This window comes from Equus asinus, chromosome 2 (genome assembly GCF_041296235.1).
Source record: "Equus asinus isolate D_3611 breed Donkey chromosome 2, EquAss-T2T_v2, whole genome shotgun sequence".
Lineage (NCBI taxonomy): Eukaryota > Metazoa > Chordata > Mammalia > Perissodactyla > Equidae > Equus > Equus asinus.
Window position 1 is genome coordinate 10764625 of NC_091791.1, and position 27679 is coordinate 10792303.

Sequence of the window (27679 nt, forward strand, 5' to 3'; positions counted from 1 at the left end):
GGAAATGGATTTTGCCCCTAAAGTCAAAGAGACATTGTAAAAACAACTAAACTAATTCAATACACTCACTTAATCAAGTAAGCAGGAAGTCAATATTTCTCATTAGCTTCACCTTACCAACACAGCCACATCAACGAAGGAAATGTGAGTTACATCTGCGGACAAAGAAATGGACCCAGACAGAGGAGAGAGAAAGGCCAGATCTGATAGGATTTAACAAAGGCAAGAAACCACCCAACCCTTCCCAGAAAATAAACTGTAGCCACACTTATTGCCAAGATCCAAAGAAAAAAATTTATTTACAATAGAGAATCTTATTTGAAACATGCATTTTCTTTTTTTTTTTTTTAACAAATCAGTAAATGCAGATCAAGTTTACACTCCTTAAGGCGAGAGTCCCTGTGCAAGCTGTACATGTTCATATGAAATCCAAAAGCTGCTCACCCTGGGAACTCGGGGACAAGGGCAAGGCCAAGGTCAGCAATGTGTCTTTTGTTAGAGAATCAGACAATCTCCCTGATACAGGAACTCTGAGGTCAACTTGCTATGAATTATACTAGGAAAATGCAAACCAATAGCAAGAAATTCTGATAGTCTCCTTAGTACTGCATACAATCAGATCAACTTTATTTAGAAAGGAAATACAGTAGTGCATACGGAAAGTGAAAACAGAACCTGTCCGCGTAACCGGGGGACAGCAGTGTGCTGACGGTCATATTGCACGCAACGGTCAAGGCCAGACGTTTGGTTCAAAGTTAGCTTTTCCCCATTTTGGCAATCAGTTCATCACAAATCTTGGTGAGTTCTTCTATCTCTTTATTCTGAAAGTGAAGACAACAAAGAGGTTACTGAAATCTCTTGGTGGTTTGAAATCAAGTCAATAAGAATGGTCATTGGGCTTTTTAGGGGCACGAGGTTCTCCAGGCCTCTCAGTCCCCCTGAAATTATCTGAAGCAGTGAGAGAAGTGACTTGGAGCCAAACAATCTAAGTACACATCCCAGCTCTAGCTGTGTGACCTTGGGCAAGTTACACGACCTCTCTGAGCCTTGATTTCCTTATCTCTAAAATGTTGATGATAACATCTGTCTGAGAATTAAATAAGGTAAGAAGTGTAAAGTTCCCCAGCACAGTGGCCAGCGCACAGTAAAGGCTTAACTAGCATTGGTTCTCTTCCTGCTATTTGCCTCTGAAGGACATGGACACAAAAGGATGGTCTGGGGTGAGCTCTTCAGTGGCTTTTTGGAGCAATGCTCCAATGAATGGGGATCACTGGCTTTATTCAGAGGATGCCCAATGAGGCAGTGCCGTGGATACAAGGGATCATGGAGAGAGGCGGGGGCAGGTGCAAGATGGCTTCAGGGGGTCCTCAGGCCTGGCCTTGCTCGTCCTCTCAGGGCCCGTCAAGGGGAAGCAACGCGATCGTCTCGCACCGATGATCCGACAACAACAACTGTCCATCCTCTAAGAGCGGAGATCCAGCGGGACGACTCCTTGTCTTGGCAGGTGCAGCTCTGCTCTCGGATGCACTGGATGCGGAGCCTCACACTGATCTGGCTCAACAGGCAATCTCGAACGGCCCCCCACAAGGGGGCTGGATCCTTCCAGCACCACGGGAACATTTTGCAGCCAGCGTTTCCTGGAGGTCCCCAGGGAAGGCGAGTCTTAACCACAAGCTTGTCCCCTGAGCGTACGTACTGAGACCCATACTGGGAAAGCTCAGAACTCCCCGAGACACATCCCGGCACGGAGCTACGTGTCCTATGCTTCCGGGTTGGGCTCCTGGTGCTCCTCACGGTGCCAGGGCCTGGGGAGATGCGGCCTCCTCAGTGGAGAAGTTCAGTGCCCACTGCAGCCCGCCACCAGCCCCTGCTGGGAGCATCTCCTTGGCCACCTCCCTTCTGGAGTGCGCAGCTCTGAGAGGCTCAGTTCAGAGGGGCCCTGAAATTCCTGTTGGAAGATGGGGCTCTGCACGAGACGCGGCACTAACCGCCAATCCTGAAATTACTATTATTGCCAGTGCTGGGGCTGCTAGGGGTGATTTTTCACCTTACTGGAGTGCTTACCATGTGCCAGTCACCACGCTAAATACACTCAGGCAGCAAGTCCCTCAGTTCTCATGACAGTCCCTGAAGGGAAGCTATTATTAACTCCACTTTTCAGTGAGGAAACTTAGGCTCAGAGAGGTTAAGCGTTGTGCTTAATTTAAGGTCACACAGCAGGTCAGTCATGGCAAGCCCGGAACACAAATTCAGGCTGGCCTGCCTCCTATACGGCTCTGCTATCTTACTTATTAAACATAATGTCCAGGAACCGATGGTTGGGAGGCACTAGCAGAGCCGGCAGCTACCAAGGCCTGGAGGTTCTCCAAGCTCTATCCTGGCACCGTCGGCCCACTGCCCAGCAAACCGCCCCATCACAGGGCTCAGCTCCCGGGGACAAAAGTCCCAGCTCACTTTACAAAGTCTCGACTGGGCAAAAGGAATCTCTTTAGAAGAGAGACTGGCCCCTCTGTATCACGTAAAGTCCTTTAGTGAAGAACCCATGTGATTAACTCATTCCTCCTGAGCTTGCGTTTAAGATAAAATTACGTTTGCAGCTATGTTTGTATCTTCTCTGTTGTCCCAAACTGTGCAATCCCACTTGCTTTCTTCCTGGACTTTGAGTTTGCCAGAAAATTTAGCATCACCTTCATTTTGCAACTGTGATAATCTGCATGGGCCAGGTGCCTGGAAAACACCCATGCTGATTCCGGTTTTACCTCTATGGTTTTAGCTAATGCTGTGATGGGACTTCAACACTGTCACATCCCGACGGAAGCAGGAGGGAACGATCTCCAACACCAGCACTGCTACCTTTCCCATCTAGAAACGCTGATGCACAACGGCCAAACCCAAAACCACTGTGGAATGTGGGCTTTAACGTAAAGGAATATTCCATTTTTCAAAAGTCACCGAGTATGCTATATGTGGATTATTGACATTCAGAAAACAAAAATAAACACCGATTCAGCAGTAAAACTGGAGTGATGCTCAATAAATATGGATTGAGGAAACGCCTGCGTTTGACAGTTCTGACTGTATTGCTTGTCTCTGTGGTTAGTGCAAAGAATAATGATCAGAGCCTGGAAAATAGAGGCTGAACATATTTGGCATAGTCCAGGCTCTTTCTTTTTTAAAAATACAACTCTGATATTAAACTGTCTGGTAGTAATTTGTCTTTTTCATCCTAAGAGGAAAATCATGATCTGGCAACGTGCGTTTTCTAGTTGTCTGAATTCTGGATAACCAGGAACGGGCCGTGGGACACACGGCCAGGCAGAGCCTGAGCTGTGGTTAGACTTGGATACAGGGAAATTCATTCGACTAATAGAGCCGTATAATTCTCAGGACTAGAAGGAACCTTCTAGATCTTCTGGTTTAATCCTCCAAAGTTACAAACCTAGAAACCAAGGTGAAGTGAGAGGCTGGCAGGGTGGGGCAAGGACCTGAGTCTCCCGCGTCCCAGGGCTCTTTCCCTGATGTCAGGTAGGTGAAGTGCGAGGCAGCACCTGTGTTCTGCTCGGCCCAGAACCCTCGGGACCACAGCCAGCCCCGCTGGAACCTGGCCAGGTGCAGGCACAGGAAAGGGGCCACTCTGAGGCTGGCTGGGTGCTTCTGGGTTAGCAGAGGCCATTTGGGAGATATGCGGGACCCCTGATGCCACCTGCCTATGAAGGACTCTCCATGACTGCTCATCAAGGCCCAAATGCATGAGAAGCGATGCTACCCAAGGTCACTGGGCTCTCTGATGACCAGCCAGGGGAATCCGAAGGCTCAGTAAGTCAACCAGAACAGGGGTGCATGTCTGCAAACTCCCCTTCTAGAGACATAGCCAGGGAGGGGCCTGCCTGGCTTACACCCATCCAGACTCAGACTCATATGGCGCTCCCGGCAGAAGTGGCCTCTCATGTCCTCTCACACCCAAGGAGACAGTGTGTACAGTGGACTGAGCACTAGATTGGAAATCAGGAAAGCTGGGGAAAAGCTGAGGGACCTCAGGAGGATCCCCCAGCCATGGAAATAAGAGGACATCTGGGGGCCCTTATGATCTTGACATGGCCCCTTTTCTGCATCAGCCGGTTGTCTCTGCCAGGGGTCTGGTGGGGACCCCATCCACTCACAGGCAAGCATGGTGCAGGGACTAAAGAACCATGCCTGCGCGTTGTAGGTGCTTGGTAAATATTTGACGAATGAATGAAAGTTGAAAAGGAATGAAAAACAGCAATAAACAGCCAAGCAGGCAGCCATTCAGGAAAGGCAGAAAGGAGGCCAGGCTCAGAGCTGCATTAAACTGGATCTTCCAGAGGGAGAGCGAGGAGAGCTCATGGAGCGTGAACTTGTCCTGGGAGCGCCGCTGCTGTGCAGCCTGTCCCCAGAGCTGCTGTGGGCGCAGGGAAGCCCAGTCTGTTTATCTGAGGGTCTGGCCAGCCCCACTGGCCTGGAGGCCGCCCCCTCGGCCTGTTACCTTCTGCTCCAGTGTTCTTTCCAGAGCATCCACTCGCAGCTGCTCCTTCCGCAGGCTGGCCTGGTAGGCAGCCTGCTCCTGCTGGGCCTTACCCCGGACCTGGGCAATCTCGGCGTTGGCCCTGTGGGAACGGGGCGAGGGCATGAGGAGCTCAGAAATGGTCACCCTCCCCTGTAGATGTCTCCCACCCTCCTCCTCCCAATTCTGGACGGGGGCAACTGTCTGGCTCCAGCTCCTAGTGACAGGAACCCAGCACAGGAGCCCGTGAGAACTGCCCACCTCCAACCCCGTTCCCACAATGTCCAGGTGCTTCGAGGGTGCCCTGGACATCACAACCTATCCCTTAATTAGCAAAATGCACGCCCACTGAGCGTGCACTCGTATCATGAATCATACTGAAAAAATGCGCAGAATATCCGCCCTTCCCAGGCTAACGTCAAGGGTGCCATCGGAGCCCCCGGCCTGCCTTGGCAGGGGCTGCTGAGAGGCCCGTGGGAGCAGACCCGGGCGTGGTACCTGTCCAGCTTCTCCTCCGCATGCACCTTCAGGGCCTGGTACCTCTGCTCCTCCTTCCTCACTCGGGACAGGTACTCCTGTGCACACTTCTTCAGCACCTCTTCATTCTGACACGACAGAGGACACGGTCAAGCCCACAGAGAAACGCTGACGAGGGTTGCAAACCCCAATAAGGTGTAACCCTGGCCAGCCAAGTCCGACTCCCCAGCCTGTGAGGACACCTTCCAGAATGTCCCCCAATCTCTCCCAACCTGTTCCACCCTCTCCCGCCCACACGCGCTGGCCCTGAACACAAACGCACCTTGCGGAAGCCCTCCAGGACCTCTTTCATCTTCTCGTATCTCCTGAAGAGATCGGCCAGAGACTTCTCCACAGAGTTCAGGTCAGCCAGGGCTTGCTCCTTCTCCAGGACCAGCTGCTGGACCGTTTGGTGGGAGACTGACTTCTCCCTCTGTTCATCCTCTGGCAGGAGAGACAAGGGGCCAAACGATGAAGCCCACGGAATCCGAACCTGAGCTCAGGGGCCTCGGGAAGCGAAGGCCTTGGATGCAACACAGCCCAACCAGCAGGCATCTCAGATCTTGGCTTTTTGTTCAGATGGACCCACTCTCCTGAGCCCACCCAGAGTCCGTCTCCAAAGGCACGAAACCCATGGCCCCGGCATCCCAGGCCTGGGCCGGCGCTGTATTAGACGGCACGGACACTGGCCAGTGTTCTTGAACCTCGTCGATGCAGCCCCTTAAAAATCTACACTGGAGACCCCACTGATTCTATCCGGTTGTTCACAGCAAACAGATCCGTAAGATAAAAAAGTAAAACAGCACGACTTCATCGTGTTGGGCAAGATTAAAAAGTGCAGTGTTCTGGGCTGCACGGGGACGGCCTTCCTAACTGTTAGCAAAATAAAGAGATGATCGTGGAAAAGAAGAAGGTTTCTTCATCCTTAAAACATCCCCTGAACTCTAAAGCCTACATAACCGTTGCCTTGAAATTCTGCTTCACACAGAAACAGACATTTCCTTTGACAGAACAGGTGTCTGAACTCCAAGAAAAATGGAGCTGTTTCTGTCAAAGTGAGTTTCTCAGTTGTGTACAAAAGCATGAAATTCTGGCTGGGGTCAGAGTGGCTGATCCTGGGGAAGGCGACAGCTCTGTCCTCCACCCCACCTCTCTGGGCCACCACAAGCTAATATTCTGCCCCAAACGTCCTGAAAACCACCTAATCTTTATAAGAAAGTCTTTCTCTGACCACTCCACACACAAGCCCCTCGCCTGCACGGTGCTCTGTTTTGTGTGCTGATCCATCACTGGTCCAGGTGGGTGAGGAACCATTTGTTCTATCTGTCTGAAACTCTGGTGACAGCAGAGTGGGGAAGGGAGAAGCTCCCGCTCAGCGCTCCTGGGGGAAAGAACTCTGCAGATCTGTCCTTCCGTCTCAGCCCCAGGTCACCTGGGATGAGCCTGCCTGCTACCCAGGACTGCCTCCAAGGGCTGGCTGCTGAAGGATGGATCGCATCTGCAAATGGTAACAGCCAGATGAGCAGCGGCAGGGAGTCCTGGCCCCTCCAAATGTCAGTGCCATGCTGACTGTTCTCTTTTTAATGCCCCTAAGCCAGCACCCAGCAGCCAGACCAAGCTTCCACAAGTGCAAATCGGGTCACCTCACTCCTGCTCAGAGCCCCTCAGGGCCTCCCCCTGCATGGGGAACAAAAGCCAAACTCCTTCCCCACACGCTCTGCTCTCTGCCCTCCCGGCTGCAGCTACAGTGGCCTCCACGTCCCAGGTGGTGCTGTTCCAGGGCTCAGCACTGCTGTGCCCACAGCGGGGAACGCAGGCCCCGGAGCGTCCCATGGCTCCCCCTCGCTCACTCAGGTCCCTGATCCCAGGTCGCCTCCCCAGAGGCGCCTTCTCTGAGCACCCGTGGGAAACGCCTCCCACGTCTAGTCCTTCATTCTCTCCCCAGCAGCGCCACTCCTTCATTCTATCAGATGGCTGTGCGTGCCTGTGCACACGTGCACGTGCCTGTCGGCTGCCCGTCTCCCCCACAACGCACGCTCCACAAGGGCAGGGTCCTGAGTCAGTTTTGTCCACTGCTCTGTCCCAGGGCCCAGGAGGGGCCTGACTCACATGACACCTCGACCCACGCCCGTGCAATGGATGAGCCAGTGGGGCCTTGCAACAACCCGGGCAGGTTTCTCATCTCCATTTCACAGAAGGTGAACGGGGGCTTAGGAGCTAAGTCACTCGCTCACTGAGGCAGCGGCAGAGCCAGCCCCAAACCCAAAGCCGTGCTCGTAAGCACGTCTCCACAGACTCTTAGTAACTGACCTGGAAGGACACAGCACCCTTAAAAGCCAATGTTGCTTTGGGTTCTTTTCCCTTAGAGTTGATGGGCATCTTTCTGTATCTGAAGTCAGGCATATTCTCGCCATGTGGTGTAGAGGGGAGAGCACAGAACAGGAAGGCCATGTCCTGGTTTCAGCTCCTGCCCTGAGATAAACTTGCTCATAAGTCCTGACTCTCGGGGCCTCATTTCCAAATGAAGGGGTTCTCACATGTGAGTGTGCATCCGAATCAGCTGGGGGCTTGTTCAAACACAGATTGCTACACCCCCCCTCAGAGGGTTCTGACTCAGTAGGCCTGGGGTGGGGCCAAGGATCTGCATCTGGGACAAGGTCCCCAGTGATGCTGAGGCGGCTGGTCCGGGGAGCATGCTGGGAGACCCACTGGCCCAGAGGATGCCTGACGTCTCTGCAAGCCTGGCGCTCAGAGCTCCCGCCACCAGGGCGGAGGCGAAGAACCCACGCTTCTGAGTCTGACCACCCCAGTTCTAGTCCTGCCTCTGCCATGTCCCAGCTGTGAGAGCGTGGGCGGGGCTAACAACCTCTGTCTCAGCCTCCTCCCCTGAAAGGGGATCACAGTATGTGTCTCATGGTGTTTGGGGGAAGATTAAACGAGAGAATGTATATGAAGTGCTCGCCATGTAGTAAGAACCCAGTGTCAATGACTGTTATCAACAACATCATCGGCATTCCCAAACTGGCATGATGTCACACCACAGTGACGCACGGAGGGGGAGCTTTTTAACATAAGTGAGAACAGAACTGCCAGCAATCAGCTTGTTCCATCTAGACTCCTAAAAGAAAGGGCGTTTGGCAGTTTTGCGAGTGCCAAATGTTTGTTTTCATCCTTTGAACGTGAGCTGCCTCCTCAGCCTTCCTCACTGCACAGTGTGCCTTCCGGCCGGTCTCAAGCATGTGTACGTTTCACTTGGCCGGTAAAGGAGCCATTTATCAAATGGAGTCCATCTGACTTCCTGGACCTAAGACCCAGCGGCCTCAGGTTTCCTTTCCTCCCCAGATAACCCCTGGAAAAACAGATTTCCCAGTTCCCAGGAGTTTGGGGGAGGTGGGAGCACTTCACGGATCTTTGCATAAATTACAAACCCTGTTAGGTTCTTCAAATCAGGAAATCAGCCCCAAACCAAAGGTGCTCTAGCCTCAACAGCAAAACAATGCCCCTGGAGATTTTTCTGGCTTTTTCAGGCAAAACCTGATGAAACCATGTGGGGAATGTGGCAAACACACAAAAGCAAAAGTAACAAAAATAGAAAAACAAACAAATGAGGGTTGCAATGGGCAGGTGTCAAATTAGGTGAAAAGCATTTACTTACCAGGCTTGCCTGTTTGTTTTGCAAGCAAAGGGCAAGAAGCAACAGAAAATGGAAGCAAAACAGATAATCAGGGCAGTTGTTAGGAGAGCAGAAAAAAAAATCAATTGCAACAACCTGGAATGCAGAAAGCACAGAAATCTCTGTTCTGAATTCTAAATATTCAATATTTGAACTTAATAAAACATATTCTCTTTAGTAACACACGATAAGAACAGACAATGATGGCAGGACAGATGTCACCCCGGTGTGGAGCATTTGTGGAGGTTAAATGGGGGCCACAGAGCCTGCCTGGAGCCAGGAAGGGCTCGAGTAGGTGAGGTGGAAACTGGTTTTAAATTCAAAACGCTATTACGTTCGCTCTGGTCCTGAACTGCCAAGCTCTCTGGGCCTGAGTTTCCCGTCCATGAGGAATGCTGATTGAGTGAGTGAAAACAACAAGAAAAATATGGAATCCAGATGAGACATGCGGATGTGCTGCCACATATGGAGACCTGCCCAGAAAGAAAGCAGGTCCCACCCACAGCCACAGCAGGTCCCAGCCGTGCCCTGGGCCCACACCATCTTCTACAAGGACATGAGGACCCCGAAATCTACAAGGGCCCTAATCAATGACCTGCAACAGTGACCGATGGGTGAAAACCACGGACGTGCCACCTTTCTGATGAGAACAGTTCTGGAAAAGTGGCAGTGAATGGGAGCGTGAGGATGGGGAACAAGAAACGGACACACGGTGTGACACCACCCTGAGTGACAATGCTGCTTCCAGCCAGGGTTGCTGGAGTCTCACGGAGCCACTGCGGGTGGCTCGAACACCCCCAAACAGGAAAATGCTAAAAAGGGCCAAGTTCACAGCTCTTGAAGAGAGGGACCCTTAGGCCAAACAGACCAGCTCTCCGGGGGCGGGGTACGGGGACCTGGGGGAGGGGGTGGGCATGTGGCCACAGTCCCTGGAGTCAGGGTCCCACATATCCTCAGACTGTGGGGAACTGAAAATTTTCTAACTACTGTCACCTGGAAATACGCTGTGAGGAAAGCATCAGAGTTGAACAGTTTTTGTCACGAGGACAGTCCACCCAGGTGAACTGGAGAGATCCCTGCTCTTTTAGTTTTCAAGAGGGAACGTCTGCTCCCATCAAAACTGCCAGCGGAGCGTAAAAGATGGCTCTGGGCAGCCTGCGGTCAGGGCGAAGGCTCACGTCCTTTTACCCCATTTCAATGTTGGCCTAAACGTCATCACCAAGAGCAAAAATAAGGATGCATGACTCTGAGACGCAGGAGGCTGTTTCCAGATGAGCCACGGTAGGTCTGAGTGACGTTTGCACCTCCCAAGACTCCAGGAGGCCAAAAGGTTGAGCTCGGCTTGCCAAACGCCGTATATTGGAAGACATAAATCCCCCATCTCAACCACCTTTACTGGCAGTTTCAGTTCCAAGAGTTTTGTTTCACCTCCTCCAAACGCATCATAAATTGTTATACCAACTGAATGAAGAGGCTTCAGTTTATAGACAGCAGACCCCGGGAGGCTGAGCCTTAGAAACACCTGAACGGGCTTCCCCCCTGAGCTCCGGGAGAAATGGCCTTTTATTATAATAACTCAAAACTAAAGCCCCTTTGAATGGGGGCACTCAGCTACTGGCCTCCTCACACTCCCAAGGCTGCTGTCATATTCATGGTGGGACAAGCCAGAGGTGCGGTGTGACGCACCCCCAAACGTTTGAGGAGGGGCGTCATCTGCTGGCACGGCGTCAAGACTGGACACAGAAACTGCAGTCTGTGGTGAGCTGGGGTCTTTCTCCGGATGTCTTCAGGAGGAAAAGATTTTTTAAAGACTGGTATCCCAGACCTAAGCGAATAAATAAACAACTCCTCAACCCCCTAGAGTCATAACATCATTTTTGACTAGTGATCATTAGTGTAAAAACTTGGGCTTAGAATTTCTGCAAGATCTTTTTTCATTATTTACAAAAGAAAAAAAAAGAGCCAGGTGTGTATAACTTGTGACTTGCGCCCTTCTTTTATTGTAGACCAAAGGAATCTGTCAGTACTGGCTGCCTGGGATACTGTGTTAAGATGGATTCTGAGGCAGTGTCCAACCTCGGTGAGAAAGAGCGTGGTGACTAGTTAACACGGTCTGCCATAACACAGGCAGAAGCAGGGGCGGACAGCTGGATTGCCACGTGTTCTACTGTCCTTGTCCTAGACCCTTGTGTAAGGGCTGGATGGGGTATTCTGTCACTTGACTCTAGACTAAATTAGGGTTTAAGGATTTGATTCTTAGTCTCTCCCATGAGCAAAAAAGCCCCCAAACATCCCAGGAAACAACCCAAATCTCTTTCTCCACGAGGTGGACAGTCCTGGCTGCTCAAACGGTGGCCATCGAGGTGACTGCCACGGCTTCCCGGAGCCATGCATAATGCTAACACATTTGAGCAGGTGTTTCCGGGAGGTCCCCAGGCTCATTGCCCTGGGGTGAAGCCACATTCTGGGATGTTCTGGCCCCTCCCTGAAGGACTTCACGCTCCGAGAGGAGCCTAGGAGGAACATGCGCAGTGTCTACCTGCAAAGCCCTCCCCAGAGCCTAGAAACCTCAGGGCAGGCTGGGCCCCGCCGGCCGGGACACCCACCTATCATCTGGGCGATGGTCTTCTCATACTCGGCCACTATTTTCCTGTAAGAGAAGTGACAGCATGTTGGAACCATGACAACAGAACAGTTTTTAATTTCACACGGGGGCCCATGTGCTGGACATCAACAGCCTGACCAATGTACAAGAGGACACGTGTCATTTCTCACACTTCTAGGGTCACCTCCAACCTCAACCCTCTCCTGGCACACCCAAACAGGCTCACTTCCTAGTGCACAACTCTGAACGCATCACTCCCCTGTGCAAAACCTTCAGTGTCCCCCGCACTGTCCACTGAGAAAAAAATAAGCCAAACCTTCAGCCTGGCCACTGAAGCCTTCCGCACCCAGGCCTGATCTCCCTCAGCAATCTTACCTCCTTCCACGCCACTGCGTGAACATGACAGTTCAACGACAACAAATAATTTTTTGTTTGCTCTGGGCTTTCTCACCTCCATGACCCTGCTCATGTTGTTCACTTCCCCTATTTCCACCTCTCATTGTCTATCTGTTATTCAAAGTCCAATTCAAATGCTACTTCCTCCAGGGAGCCTTCCTTGATTTCTCCTTGGAACTCTATAACATTTTATCTGAAACTTCTTCTAAAACATCTCATATACCTGACATCATAGTACGTGAGTAGAAGCTCCTGAAGGCCTAGGGGCCACTTCTTAGTCACCTGTGTTTGGCAACGGGCGGGTGGGGGTAGGGGGAGAAAATACTTGCACTTCTTGGGTAGCCTCACTAAACAGTAGCTGCACAAAAGCACTAAGATCTCCTGCTGGTGAGACTGCCTCACTGCTGCCCCCAGGTGGGAGGACCCAGGAGTGAAGCAGCCCTCCCTCCAAACTCAACTTTCTGGAAGGAGGCTCTCAAAAAAGACTTGGGGGTTTCACTTACATCATCCAATAATGGCCCTCCACAAGAGTCCAAGAGCTGCTAGCCACCAACAGACCCGGACCCTGATTACAGCTGGCCCTGCCTCTCCCAGCCGCGTGATTTGGACAAGTCAGTCACAGATGCTGGGGGCTCAGCTTACTCCCTGGTAGACTGAGAGCGACCCCAGACCCTGACTTTCAGGGCTGTGGGGGGAATTAAATGAGGTTGAAAAGGACAATGAAAGCAGAATGCACTCTGCAAAGCTTAAAGGCCTCATGGCTGCTGGGCATCTGTGGCTGGCTTCTTGGTCCCAAGGTCAGTGCCCCACTCAAGGGCAGACCCAAAAGAAAGGAGACCCCGACATGAGCCCACCTGGGTTCTTTCTAAATCCTACATGGAAGCACTTTGTGTTTTTGTGATTGAACAACACCTCCTTGCATCCGGAGTCACACAGTGGTGACGGATCTTTGAGGCTGCCCGCCTGCACCCATCACCGCCAAGGACAGAGGCCGGCCACAGCAGGTAAGCGACGTGTCCTCTTAGAGTCCTGGAGACCAGGGCCCTAAAGCTGTTTCAGACGCACTGTATCTTCATTTCCTTCTCTCAAGGACCCTAAGAGGTGCAGCCATCACTGTCCCCAGAATTGTTGATGGGCATACTGGGGCACAGGGTCACTCAGGAGCCGTTCCAGGATCCTCAGGCTATAAAGAGGCAGAGCGAGGATTCAAATCCAGGCCTTGGCCTCTGAAGCCTTTGTTCATAAGCCTCACACTCTCCTGCCTCAAAGCACTGTGATTTACCCCCATTTTACAGATGAGCAAAGTGAGGCACAGAGTTAAGGAACAGGCCCAGAAGCAGCTAGGAAGCAGAGCCTGACTCCAGAGGCTGACAGAGCTGACAGTCGAGCCATCAAACACCAGGGCAACTGTGCCAGCCGGTGACACCTGAAATCCTACCGTTAGTAAATAGCATTCCATGGAGCCCCCGTATGTGTTACTTCTGCCTGGGGAGGCAAAAGGGATCAGAGACAGAACTGCCAGCCTTCCCAGTGGGGCCTGCTGTCATTTTCAGTGCAGGCAAAAAACAAGCCACCCTGTGCCCTCCCCCACTCCCCTACCAAAAGAAAAAAAAAAGAGAGAGTTTAAAATACTGCAACTACAGGGCCTCAGTTTGAATGTGAAATAGCACACTAAGATTAACCTCCAGAAATGGTCACAAAAAGCATCAGCAGAAAGAAGAAACTAAGAGGAGAATTTTCAGGAAGATACTATTTGACCCAGAAAACAGGAGCATATGATTACCTAAATGATTTGCTTGCTACTTAAAATAGTAGCCAGGAATGCAATTGATTTTGATAATTAACCAGCAGCTGCTATTGCAATTAAGTGTACTGTAAGTGTACTAATTCTTCGAGCAAGTTTTAAAAATCCGTCTTTCCCTTACTCCCAAACTTTGAGACTTAACAGGCTGCTGTGGATTCCCAGCACAGTACCAGATCCTCTACCTTGTTAAAACGGCTGTGCTCTAATCGAAATTGTCTCTTGCCATTCAAAATCCATGACTTAATTTTTGTGCTGAAGAGAGCAGGTGTGTGGAAGAATGAACTGCGCCACTCATGAGCAGTTCTCAGACCTGGCAGCAGCCAGAACCTGGACAGGGCAGTCCAGAGCGGGGTGGTCACAGCAAAGGTTTGGGCCAAAGTTGCTTTAAAAATGACACCTGTCAGTGCCGGCCCAGTGGCCTAGTGGTTGAGTTTGTGTGCTCCGCTTTGGCCACCTGAGATTCGCAGGTTCAGATCCCAGGCGCAGACCTAGCACTGTTCATCAAGCCACACTGTGGCGGAATCCCATATAAACTAGAGGAAGACTGGCACAGATGTTAGCTCAGGGCCAATCTTCCTCACCAAAAAACAAAACAAAACATATTTTTTTTAAATGCCACCTGCAATATAGTTTTAAAAATCACATCCCAAGGGTAAGTTCTAGCCCCAGAGATGGTTTCTTAGTTTCTAAGATGATGTGTTGAGAGAAAACAAAGGAGGAAAGGAGCTGAGAACAAGGGAGGCAGGCAGCTGGGCACGGGGAAAAGAGTTTGTATTTTGGAGTCAGAAAGGTGGATTCAAATTCACGTTCTTCTAACTTGAAGCTCCAGGACCTCGGGAAAGTCACCTAACCTCCCTGAGCCTTCCACTGTCAGACAGGGCTGATCCCCTCTGGAGGGAGACGCAGAGACCGTGTGTCTAACCAAAAGCACAGCGCTCGGCACACGGCTGGCAGTCCACACGTGGTGGCTGCCACACTTCTGTCACAGTATGCAGCAAATAAAGAAACCATCCACCCAAAGTCGGGGATAACCCAAAAGCTCATCCATGGAGACCGGTGAAACTGACTGTGTCAGAACCACACAGGGACAATTAAATGTCTGTTAAACAATGAGGTCGCCATGTATAAAAATCTGCCCGAGATATGCTCAGTTAAAAAAGCGTGTAGGATAAGGCATATTTCCTCACCCCACTTTTGAAGAAAAACGGAGGCTATATTGATGCATTCACACATTTGCGTTCAGAAATGGAAAATTCTTGAAGGATGCACCAGAAACAGTGCACAGCAGTTACCTGAGGGTGTGGGACTAGAGGCTGAGCAGGAAGGAGATTGTTTCTCATTGTACATATATTTATTTGATTGCATTATTTAACTCGTGCATGGTATTTTAATAATAGTAATATACTAAAAATACTTCTGTGAAAATATGACCCTTGTGTATTAAAGGAAAGATAACTCTAGAAGACGCGGGCCACAGCTGCTCCAGCTGGGATCAAAGCCCAGGTGAGCATCCCCAGGGACCAGGAAGCCGGAGCATCACAACTGACCTCATTTCCATCACTTCCCGCCTGCTTTCTTCATATTTATCTTTCCACTCTGAGACCTCTCTCTCCTTGGTTATGATCTAGGATCAGGAAGAAGAGGGGAAAGGTTAACCCCAAATGAGTGAAGTCAGATCTGAGCAATTCACAGCGACTGAAGACCAGGGGACATCGAATACATGAAGAATTAAAACTTCCTAGACCCAAGCAGGATTGTACTCAGAGACTCTCCCCGAGTATGAAACAGAAATAAGCCAGACATCAGACTTTCACCATGCCCCCTGGGCAGCAACTGATCTTTGTTATAAATCAAACAAGGCCATAAAGCCCCCTTAAACGACAGTGTCCAGAAAGATCAAAGCCCACATTTGCCACCATCCCTGCCTGCGGTGGTCAGAGGAGAAAGTCTGTTTCCAAAGACACTGGTTTTGTGGACCGTGGGGGTGTGTGTGTGTGTGTATATATATATATTTCTTTTCACATGTGGCAGAAACCGGAGCTTTTCCCAGGGCAACAGAGCGTGCCTTCTCTGAGCCATACACCACGATACCTCTGCTCGGGCAATTTGGAGTGCGGAGTCCAGGTCCGGCTGCTGGAACAGAAGGCCTGCGGGTTTCTCCACCTCGGTGGTCCCGATGCGGGAGTACAAGGCTGTTTTGGAGATGGAGACATCTGTGGGGTGAGCAGCCTCTCTCTGTGGAATGGTTTTTAATTAAACAGAAAAAAGAAGAAGTTAACATCAATCATACGACAAAGGGGACTGCGTTCATCCTCTCATGAATGGGTCAGTTGTATGGTTTTGAAACAAGGAACATCAAAAGTATGAGAAAATGCTAAAACTAATGGATGGGGCAATGCCGGATACAATCTAGGGAAATCGATCATTTTGTACCTGTACAGGCAGACAAAGCGGCTAACGGCGGAGGCCTCCCCAACCCCCAGCCCTTGGAGTCAGGCGTGTCTGGTGCCTGCTTTATCACGGCCATTTATCAGACGCAGAGGCATTCAGGCACAGTGCCTAAGAAGCAAGGTCATTTTCCAGTAGGCTCCCCTTCCAAAACAAAGCCTGATGGTGAACGCTGTTGAATTCTAGTCTGCGTTTGCCTAGTTTTAAATAACGGCAGATCTGATATTTTTGTACGACTGTCCACATTTCAATTGGGGGGGGGTATTTATTAAGCTCCGTTTGAAAGGATATGATTCACACAAAGCTTGAAGCCTACCATAGGTGTCAACCAACGTCACCTTCAACAAGCTAGTTTCTGGATGCCGGAAGGTAAGAGCTATGTTGGAGTTATGTTGCCCTAAGTCTGTTGTGTCAATGGGAAAATTGAAAACCGGATCAAGGCTGATATCCACATTTGCTGATAAGACCCTCAACAAGCGGAATGCTTCCCCGCCCCCCACCCCAACTGACACAGGTGTGACGGCTTTACACCCTTCTGCAAGGACAGACACCAGCCTCCAGGGAGGCAGGAGAGGTCTGGGGCTACTCGGCCACTCTTTGCACAAAACACTCAGCAATTTCCAGCACACTCAAAATGCGGTGTTAGGAGCATCTCAACCAGAACAGCTGAGGGTGTCAGTCTAATTCTACGGCAAAGGAAACACCAATCCAACCGCACCCCCAGTCCGATTCATTAACCTCCCAGCGCGTCGGGCGTGCCCAGGCAAACCTCCCTGCTGGCTGCGAGAGTCCAATTCACTGCGAGGTAATGGTGGTCTGACAGGCAGGGGGCCACTGCCTCTTCCGAGGGAAATTTATGAGCAGAAACTGAGAAGTGGACAGAAAGCCACAGCATGGCAGACACAGGGAGAGACGTGGGAAAAGAACGATGAGAACTTGTCTTGTCAGCGGCAGCAGCTAAGATCAAAGAACCAACAGTAACTGGGAAGGGGGCGCCCCCCCCCCCCCAAGGGACGTGAGCAGCGTTTCTCTCTCCAATCACAACAGGCATGCCGACCCTCCAGCCTCAGGGAAGTGAACTCGAGGAGGGCGACAGCTCAGAAGACTCGGGCAGAAGCTTAATGGATAGGACTGGAGATTACCGAGTTAGGACCAGTTAGTGGTACACATGCAAGGTGAACTAAACGGCTTTGGTTGCCTTGCCTGAGTTATTTGGCTAACTCTGCAGTGGGACCCAAATGATTACTGCCGGTTAGAGAGGGGAGCACTCAGCCCTTGTCCAACCAGATCCTAGAGTTACACCCACGTGTCAAATGGGATACCATGACCTTTTCAATCTCAGGTCCTAAACAGACCTGTTAAGGACATTTGACCGGAATACAAGTTCACAGCCAAGATGGACTGCTCAGCAGAAGGAGCGACCATGGGGCAGAGCCCTCCCACGTGTGGCTTCACCTCTGCTGCTGGAAATGTTTTGAAGGCTCTACTTGTCACGTGGGAAACTTCTTAGGAAGTAAATGGAAAATCATACCTAGACATCAAGATGCAATATTTGTATTTATGGATTAAGTTCATAAACACAAGATTCTGAATAGCGTTTTTTTAAAAAAACTGTTCCTATTTTTTTTAAAAAAGTAAAATAGTGTGTTCTTTGATTAAAAAAAAGAACAATAAAATTTCAAAATGGAAAGAACACTAGACACCATCTAACGCATCCTGGTCCTTCTGAAGATGAAAAAATTGAGCATCTGAGAGATTTGGCCAAAAGATTTCCAAGAAGGAGATTCAGTTCTGACCCCCCCAAATAAACCAGCTCTCTAAAGTGCAGGAGAAAATGAATTAAAACTAACTTTATCATACTGGGTGGAAACTAAACATGACCAACACAAGAATTAAGGATCTTTAAGCTGCCTAAAGTCCTTTGTAAAACAAGGAGGGGGATGAAAAATAAATAAAGGAGCTTTCTAAGTAAATGCAAAGGGTTACTACCACAGCCAGCCCTTCCCTCTCCCCTTTCATCCTGGCCACCTGGTGTTTTCAATAAAGGAACAGATGACTTCAGCACCCACTTGAATTACTGCCTGAGTATCTGCATGTTAGTAAAATTCAAGGTACACACCCTGGTTTTCTCTTACAACCAAGAATTGCTTTTCACTGAAATTAATAGGTTTGTCTCTTGCAGATTGTTTAAAATCAGACAGATTAAGCTTTGTTTCTCTCACATAATCTCCCACTTGCTACTTCAGAGAGACCAAAAAGCCACTAGAATCACAAATTAAAATGTGAAAAGCCCACGCCCCAGAGAGCCCTGAGCCTTTAGAACCAGCTTCCAACGCCTCAATCCACTCCCTCAAGTCTTGGTCCCAACGAGGACCCCTTGCCCACCATCACCCCAGTCAGACCTGTGGACCTCACGCTTGGGGTCCTTCTGGCCTTGCAGCCAGGGGCAGGGGTCCTGTCACTCACCCAAGCTCCTCCTTGTGGCCAATTCTCTGTTGCCAGGCCTCAGGGGACACTGCCATGTCTGGGACCAAGGCACCAAGATAGGATCCCTGTCCGGAAGCTGGGCCAGGAGAGCAGTGTGAGAGGCATGCATGGGGGTGGGGAGCAGGAGTCGAGATCAGGGAGGGAGACCACAGCAAGCTGGGCCAAGGTCATGGAGCTGGACACGGGCTGGGTGTCTGAGGGGGTGTCAGGGCTATATGGCACTGGACAGGTGAGTGGCTTCACCCTGGCGTTGTCCCATCCAAATTTGACAATGGGAGGTTCCCAAGCTCAGGATGGCAAACAGGAGGAAGGCACTCAGTAAGTGCCTTATCCCTCCCCGCAGGGAGGCACCACCAGGCACCACCCAGTGAGTCAAGACCTGGCCTCAATCCTTCTCAATACAGGCTGCAGGCGATACACACAAATTCTCAAAAATGGCAAATAAGCTGAACCCCACGTGCCAGCCCTCTGTCACTGCTCATCAGACTGTTCTTATGGCTTTCAGGCATTGTGTTGTTAAACTTGGGGTGGGGGAGGTAGGTTCTGGACACAGAATGAGAGAAGGAGCCTATGATGCCAGGCTGCTCACCAACCACACAGGTTGCCCAGACCCAACTCTTTCTCCCGCTGACGTACTATCCAGGTGTCTGCCTTGATCGGCCAGGACTCCTGGAGGAATCAGACACTGAGGATTAACCCCCGCTTTCCCTCCCAGCGATGCCTGCTCCTAGGACCTCCTCCCGTCCTGAAGCTTGCCATTTGTGTGATCCTTGTCCCTAAGTTATGTAGACACATCCTTCTTTCTCTATTTCGGGTCCCCTCATCCAGAAGGGCCCATGGCTTTGGGGATCATGACTAGCATCTGTCATATACACAAATTAAGTCAAATCAGCACCCCGCATACCTTGCACCGCTCGGAAAGCACACAGGTAGGACACTTAGGTTCTATCTAGCCTCATTTAGTGTTAAATTCAGGGCTGCAGCACCACGTAGCCAACGACCCTGGTCAGCTTCACCCCCAGGAGGACACACCAAATTTAGCTGGGCCACAAGTGTGTGGAAGGAAAGCAATAAGTGGGCTACCGTGTGGCATCCCAGCCCCTATGGAGTTTTCCTCCTTTCTAATGTTTTCTAACTAATGAGACATAGTAAACCGCTGTGGTCCCTCCAAGGCCGGCTCAGCAGACTCTCAGTCGAAAGGGAGATGCAAGTTGAAGCTGCTTGAAGGAGCAACCAGAAATCACCCCCATGATATTTCATGTGGCTTCTCATCTCCTCAATATGACTTTCCTTCATTCCAAGCGATTTCATTTCTGTGTTATCAACAGTTTAGGACTACGCTGCCAAAAAGCCTGGGCTATGTCACCTGCAGCTGAAATAGATGGGCAGAAAAAAGAGCAAATTGGATACACAGCTGCTCTTTTCTTACAGAGCAGCAGCTTCCAATGCAGTGAGGGGCAATCAAGCATCTATATGAACAAGAAACCCACAGGAACTTAATTGGGTTAAAGAAAACGGATCACCCTCAGGCTGGTTAGTTACAGGAAAGAGCATCCACTTTCCAAGGTCACCAGGTAATGTATTTCTTACAGAGCAGTACAAGGTACTGTGGTTGAGAAAAACCTTTCTTACACTCCAAGACGGTTCTACACCCACAGAGTATTTCTTTTAGCATGCCCTTCTGAAATATGTAAGGAGGCAGCTGGGGTTGTCTCTCCGACTCACACTCTGTAGATCCATGTGACAATATTTCCTAAATCAGAATCGGGACACATGGTCTGAGAACAGACTGTAACCAAGGAAGTCAACTGCTGGCCAATAGTGCCGCCCGCCATCTCTGATGCGCTCTTGGAGGAAGGAGGCAGGGCGACCCGGGCACTCCAGAATGCTTTCCACTCAATCTGAACCACTTCTCGGAACATGCTCAATTCTGCCTCCAACTTCTGGACAGGAATACTGTACACCCTATTAATAGCGGCCAAACTTCAAGTAATTCATTCTGTCTTGAAACCACTACCCAAGGATATCAAGAAATAAATCAATTAGGGAAAAAATCCTCACTGCTTAGTACTTTCTAAAAATCTCATTTTCGTGGAAATTAAGCCCAAGTTTATGGGTTGGCAACAAGAACAAGGACACTGGCAATCTGTATTTACATTCTTGTCTCTGCCCTGGGTCCCACTGTTGCCAGTTTGGACACCCACAGTGTGGCCACCTTCTGTCATTGGGAGATGTCTCTTGGAGGGGGCCCCGTGTGGCTCCAGGAAAACCACACGGGGGAGCCCTCAGGGCAGTAGATGTAGGTGAACTTCTGATCCTATAACAAGGACAACAGATGGGAGAAACCACCGGCCCCTCTGCCAGATGAGACGTTTCTTGAGAGGGACAGGCAAGGGGCTCCCATTCGGAGATTTGAGTTCTTGTTCCCGTTAGGCCAGGTCACTGTCAGGCCTCAGGCTGGTTCCATGGCTCCACTTCCCCATCTGTAAAATGGAACGTGGACCCACTCCATGAGCTAGATGCTCTGAGCGTCTGATCAGGTAACAGAGCAAAAGTGAAGGTCAGCTAACAACAGCAGGTTTCGTTTATCGCACAGCTACTCACACCACGCATGGTGTTGCTCTCCGTGTATCACCTGTAGTCCTTACAGCTACCTGCCAACCCGCTGTTCATAGCCTCATCTCACAGATGGGAAACTGAGGCTCAGAGAGGTTCACCAACTCCTTCAAGGCCACGGACACACTGGGGTCCAGCCCTGGTCTGACCGACTTGGGGGTGGGCTGAACCTCCCAGGGCCACACAGCATTTTGCATGTCATCAGCAACTCACTCAAATTGTTAAGCAAAATTACCCTCAACTTGGAAGCCAGACAAAAAGATTTCTGCATGCCCTGTCAATATCACATTCCACTCCGGAGCAGGGGTGAGCAAACCTGGTCTGCGGGCCAAATGGCCTGCTGCCCTTTTTTGTAAAAAAGGTTTTACTGGAACCCGCCACACCCATTCATCCATGTATTGTCTGTGGCTGCTTTCGAGCTCCAGTCGCAGAGCTGAGTGGTTGCGACAGAGTCCATATGGCCAACAAAGCCTAAAATATTTACTATCTGCCCTTTAGAGAAAAGGATTGCTGACCCCTGACGTAGGGGTCATCTGACACCTCAGGAAGGTCTGGGTTTCACTTACTATTTACTATTGATTAGGGTCCAGTCTCAGCACAGTTAGATATTAACTTGCAGACAATGGAAAATTGCAAACTACTTTTGTTCAGTAGAGAAGCAAATGATTTCCGTAGGAAAAAAATAAATCTCAAAGGTTACAATTTGTTTGTCCTTTTAACCCAGTATTAACCAGTTTTATATCTAACTCTGTGATCTTATTCTCGCCTTTACCCCACTGACTCTGTACATCCATTTCTCATACTCCGTTCCATTCAGCCAGCTTTCCCATCCTGCCGGTTCCCTCACTACTGAGTTAAACAGATCTTAGACGTATGCACGGTGTATACTTATGTGAGTTATGCTTTCAGCTTTTTGGAAAATTATACTTTGTTGGACACTGACAATGCCTGCCTGGGCAATGGTTAGCAAGGAAGCTTCTGGACCACACAACATTCTCAGGAGGCAGTGCACGGCAGCAGCAAACTGGTACCTTGACGTCCTGGCGGCTGCGGGCAGCCAGGGCAATCTGCCTGGCCAGCTTCAGGGCTTCTATCCGCATGATGGCGAACTCTAGCTCCTCCTGCCGGAGGGCGGGTGTGAGCACATCGCAGGGGAAGCGCGTCAGGACCGGGTGTCAATGTTTCCCACATCCGAGAAATGAAGGCGCCACATGAACGTGTCATGACAGGGACGCAGGAAAGACACACACTCTGGCTCTCTTTCACAATTAACACCTCAGCAGATCATGAAATAAGTGTTTAATTTCCTTTTTTTTTTTGACTCGCCCTTTGGAATGTCTGTCGGGAAGTACTATGCAGTTGAATATGAAATGATTTTTTTTTAAATGGGGTCAAAATTTATACTGCACTGTTTCCTTCGATTCTTTTCCTTTTGTTCATTTAATGTAAAGTTGCCTAACAATTGCCATGAATGGATTTGCATTTCTCCAATGACTGTTAACAATCTCTCGAAGCTGGCTCTGAACAGCCTAGTCTGGCGGGTATCAAATTAAGTTGTCACACGTAAAGCACAGAGTAGATAATTGTTTTGGTTCCAGATGCAAGACCAAGTCCAGATGTTATCTCAATGGGAGTCTGGGATGGCCTCCTATATATAAATAGCTCGGCTCCAGGGTGATCTAATACCCTTGGTTCTGTGAATAAATCACAGAAACTGCTTTTGGGGCTATCAAAACTTCTGAAAAATGACTGTTTGGGTCCAATTTCCACACTGAAATACTGTACAAATGGTTTGTTCCATATGGAATCACAAAATTTATATCATTTTGGCGTCTTGGGTAAAGAACACCACATATATCAGTCTTTGAGGGGAAGATATTTCACTTGGAACATTTTCAGCAATTCCTCATTAAGTCCTGCCTCATTGCATGTGGGGCTCAGAGGTTCATTCTCTACTGAGGTTTTGACAAACTCCCAAAAGGTCACACGTGGGCTACAAACCTGAAGTTTCTGAGCAAATACTGGGGGGTTCTTTTCTGCTAAGTCGGGCTCCAGATAGTCAAGCGCACCACAGAGAGAGGCTGGATGAGCCAGCCTGCTGAGGAGGGCGTCAGCAGAGGCAAAGGAGCCCTCAGGAGCTGTCTGAAGGCCGGCAGAGGAGGACACAGAGGAAAAATAGAGGAGAGCAGAGTGATATCGATTCCAAGCAAGAACCACGCATCTATTTGCTGGACATTTCTGCCTTAAGGCTAAAGAGAGTACCAATTAGGTACCAATACTTTCCTTTTCCTCTGGACTAATTCCCACACACTGACAATGGGCATCTGAAGATTGGCAGGCCCAACTCCCTTCCCAAAAGCACAGCTTTAGGCGCCCTCCCCACCCCCACACCACCCTCACTCCCTAACCAATCAGTGGGAGCAAAGCAACCTCTTGCTTATTGATTTGAAAATCTTGGTTGGTGGGAGACAAGCTAGTTGATGGGTTTTCCAAACATAACTTATCAAGAAAACACCTCCAAGTGTAAATATCAAAGGAAGTAAGGTTTTGGCAAAGGTCATTTTCTAAATAATGGAAAGATGATTTCAAACAAAAAAGTGTCTCCTGGAGGATCAGAAAGACTTCAAAATCAGAAGCCCACTCTGTAGAAGCTGAACCACACCTGAGTCCTTCCACAGTATCTACTGGAGAGATGGTTGGACTCGTGTCGAGATTTTTTTTTTAGCTCATTATTATTTCTACACTATCCAACTGCCAGACTCACAGTAGGAGCTCAGTAACTATCTGATGTATGAGACGAATGAATGGTCTACAATCCAGAACAACAAAAGTCACCCACTAACTCAATGGCCTCAAACCCTCCTGGGGACTGCTGGGAGGGAAGCAAAAGAAAGACAAAGAAAATTCACCTAGAAGGATGGTCCATTTTAGATGTGCAGGGGGTTGGGGCTGAGGGAAGCCTTCAGCTCAAGTCTATTTGTTTGGCAAGGCCCCACAGGGGCTGGAAGGGGAGAGGTGTAAGTCCTGTTCTACAAACAGGGCGGGTTTCCATCACCAAGGCCCAGAAAACCAACTGCTCCCCAAAAGGAGAGTGTCCTGCTCTACCATTCTCTGTCCTCTGCCATAGAGGACAGAGAAGCAGGGTACAGACTGATGACAGCTCCAAAGCAACAGTCTAGCCCTAAGGGACTAAAAGTAGAAAATAACCCTGAAAGTAAGTAAAGCACTAAGGTGAGACTGGAGAGCCTTTCTCTCATCATTGTGGTGTGGAGTTTCCCAGGCTGTCTCCTGTGGTCAAAGGGATGGGGTGGGGCCTCACATCGGGTGCCAAGTGAGTGTTGCTCCAAAGGCCTGCCCCTTGGTGATGGGACCCAGCAGGCTGGGTGTCACCCTCAGTGATCTTGGGCCCCTCTGACTCCACTTACAATTTCAATGGTGTCTGAAGCGGTGCCCAAGGCCATGGCCTCCAGCTCTTTCTGGGAGGATTTCTCTGACACCTGCAAGTGCGGGTCTTGGTTGGGGGCCAGCCCTCGTGCCACAGGATGCTGGATCTTTGCCCCAGCGTTCACAAGGGCTTCAGTCTCCTCAAAACTTGACCTAAAAAAGTAAAGGGCATCTTTAGTCTTCCCAATGGAAATCCCACCGAAATCAGCCAGGATGCGCCCACCCAGTCAACATCGCAAGGGAACCTGGACTTGAGGGCTCCGTTCCCAGAGGAAATGGAGCAGGTCTTGGGTGGCCACGGAGCCTGTAGGCTGGACAGCCTGAGGGAGAGGGTGGTCCAGCCTCCTCCCAAGGCCTGCTGACAAGGGCTGGTCAGAAGCACAGATGCCACTGGCTAAGGTCACAAGCTCTGCAGTTGAGCAGACTGCCAGTGCCTTGGTTGTGTCCCCGAGGGGGAGTGACTGGGTAGTGGGTAGTGTAGCTCAGCTTCCTTTCTGTAAAGTGGAGACAATGAACCCCTCTGTGAAGATCTAGTGAGACGCTGCCTGCATGTAAAGCACTGACCACAGTGCCTGTCACATGGCGCCATCACAGTTGTAAGAACATCCTCATCAGCAGAATTGGAGTAAGTTCGGGAAGTCAAAGCAAGAGTTTCCACTCCTGTTCAGTGAAAGGGGCAGGTGGGAGGGGACGAGAAGGTCCCAATCTTAGAGCAAAGCCCCCCTTACCCAATCCAGCACCACACAGCTCAGAACACGACCCTGACGAATGCTAATATCCACATTCGTATTAATAAATATTTGTCGGGCACTTCATGTATGCCAGATTCTGTGACAAGTGCTTTCCTCACAGCATCTCAGTTTAATTGTCCCGATGGCTTTGGAAGACAGGTACCCCATGCCCATCGCACGGTGGGGGATGCCTGTAAGACTGAAAGTCTCGCTCAATCTTCATAAAACCCCTACACATTTTTTTTAAATTACTCTTACTTTACCCATGAGGAAACTGCAGCACAGGAAGGCCAAGTAACTTGTATCAGGTCACACAACCAGTAAGGGCTGGGGGCAGGGGGCCTCAGGCTCTGAAGGTTGCAGCACACTGTCTCCCCACGGGACAGGTAACAAAAGGAAGTCGTGTGTGCACTGGGGGGCGATCAGAAAGGGCTCACACTCAGGTGTTAAGGATTTCCCCTTAGTCCAACGGGCAGTCAGTAGCAAATCCAATGCATTTATGACCACGTGGACCTTCAGAGAGACAGGGATGCGGCTGCCTGAGTATATGCAGAGGAAACGATGCCAGGATAGCAGTGCCAAGGTGCTCAGAGGCTTGGGGGCCTCCGGCCTGATCCGTAACTCTCTCATTGTGGCGCTCGTACCCTGAACACGGCGTCGGGGACTCTGACATCCGGACGGGAGGAGACTTGACCGGGCTCTCCTGAGAAGTGTCGAACATAAGGTACAAGGCTTGCTTCTTCGGGGCGTCATCGTCCTGCTGCAGGGATCAAAGGCACACATCAGCCTGGCGACACAGTTGGCCTGACCTGCTACTGAGGTGGAAAGCAGAGCACTCTTCAATAGGTACAAATAACTCGTCAGGGAAAAGCCTCTGCTTTTCTAGAGCCACCCAGAAGGGAGGAGAGAGAAAGGCAGAATGGGATGGAAGACGGGAGGCAGAGTGAGAAGGTGCAACTGTGCGCAGTTGGGACATTTTCGAGGGGAGAAGGATTGCACAGGCGTTGGTGTGCTGTATGCTGTTCAGTCTGTCAGCATTACAGGTCACCTTCTCTGGATAGGCAGCCATGCCAGCCACTGAGGATAAACTGAGGGGCAGACAAGACCCCAGTCTGCGTGTAGCCCACAGTTGAAATGGCGGAAGACGAGCATGAGGACCCAGTGCAATGAGCCCTGCCATCGAGGTTTGCTGACTGACAATAAACTGTGGTTTAGAAGCAGCAACCCCAGCAGCTATAAACGATGCAGACAGATAAGAACAAGGTGTCAGGGCCATTTAGTGCCACAGCCTCATGCCCTCCTGGGCACCTCCATGCCTCTGAGGGCAACACTGGACAACAGCACAGCAGGAGAGGGCATGCTGGAAACCAAACACCCCGGCGGCAGCAGAGAAGGAGCAGGGAACATAGCTGCCCATCACCACCACTTAAAACCAAGAGAGAGGAGCAGCTTAGCGCCCGAAGAGACAGTCTTCAGCTACATAAAGCAATTAATTTGAAGAAAACAGATAAGAATACACCTTAAAAACAACCAAACCACTCCCCTCTCCTTTTAAAAACAAATCTCTCATCAGTTCCTTCTCAGTCTAGGCAAGTACGGTCATGCACCCCATTACGACGTTCTGATCAACAATGGACCATGCATATGACGGTGGCCCCATGAGATCAGTACCATGTGGCCCAGGTGTGTAGTAGGCTATGCCATCTGGGTTTGTGTAAGTGCACTCGATGTTGTTCACATGACGACGAAGACCCCTAACAACACATTTCTCAGAACATATCCCGGTTGGTAAGCGATGCTGACCGTAATTCTTCAGGGAGCCTAAGCACATTCTATCGTTTTCCCCTGAAAACGCCATCTGAAGAGGACTGAGTATGCACCTCAAACCCTCCAGTGCCAGTTCCCCCTCGCCGTGCACCCAGGATGCTGTGGGCACAGAGGGCCCTCGATTTGGGGTCTGAGCTCCCAGGGATGCTTTGCACCCAGGAGGCGGCCAGTGCCTGTGTTTTCATGACAAAGGACAGGGCGAGAAAGCAAGTCCCCTCACAGGCCTGAGGCAGAAGAACTTACAGGTAAGGAGGAGCCAATTTTCTCCATATATTCAATTTCATAGGAGTTTCTGTAATCCAACTCTGCAAAAGAAACAGAAGGAGAGGTTAGCCCCGCAGACAAAAAGGGGAAGGATCTGGGCCAGGCAGGTTGGGGCCTAAAACAGGGTCTACGCTTTTGGAGACTGTCCACTGACTAGAGAGATCCCACACAATCAAAAGGGGAGGCGCAAGTCAGCTATTCTCAGACAACTGGTAAACCTCTTGCTCTAAAGGGGCTTCTGCCATGTGGGGTCAGAGAGAGTTCCATGGGAAATAACCGTCATGACCAAGCATAGGTTTGGCTGGGGACAGACCTGAGCATTTTGTACCAAGTTTTCAGATCGGAG

The 27679-nt window shown here is 50.1% G+C and overlaps 1 protein-coding gene across 46 annotated transcripts in view; it reads right to left on the reverse strand.

Annotated features, from left to right (window-relative positions):
- Window positions 1-268: 268 nt before the first annotated feature.
- Window positions 269-27679, reverse strand: part of TACC2 (transforming acidic coiled-coil containing protein 2) — a 209719-nt gene continuing 182308 nt past the window's right edge. For 26 of the 46 annotated variants that reach the window (XM_014830725.3, XM_014830721.3, XM_044749507.2 and 23 more), the window contains 12 exons: window positions 27313-27374; window positions 25887-26002; window positions 24493-24664; window positions 23069-23209; window positions 22099-22188; window positions 15608-15751; window positions 15064-15140; window positions 11318-11361; window positions 5322-5482; window positions 5021-5127; window positions 4505-4625; window positions 269-821 (listed from right to left, as the gene is read on the reverse strand). In XM_014830725.3, the coding sequence (XP_014686211.3) occupies window positions 756-821; window positions 4505-4625; window positions 5021-5127; window positions 5322-5482; window positions 11318-11361; window positions 15064-15140; window positions 15608-15751; window positions 22099-22188; window positions 23069-23209; window positions 24493-24664; window positions 25887-26002; window positions 27313-27374 (1301 nt within the window). In that variant the 3' untranslated portion in view covers window positions 269-755. Of the gene's footprint in view, window positions 822-4504; window positions 4626-5020; window positions 5128-5321; window positions 5483-11317; window positions 11362-15063; window positions 15141-15607; window positions 15752-20013; window positions 20935-22098; window positions 22189-23068; window positions 23210-24492; window positions 24665-25886; window positions 26003-27312; window positions 27375-27679 lie in introns of those variants that run through there. The other 20 variants (XM_070481887.1, XM_044749529.2, XM_070481902.1 and 17 more) reach the window with 4 other exon arrangements.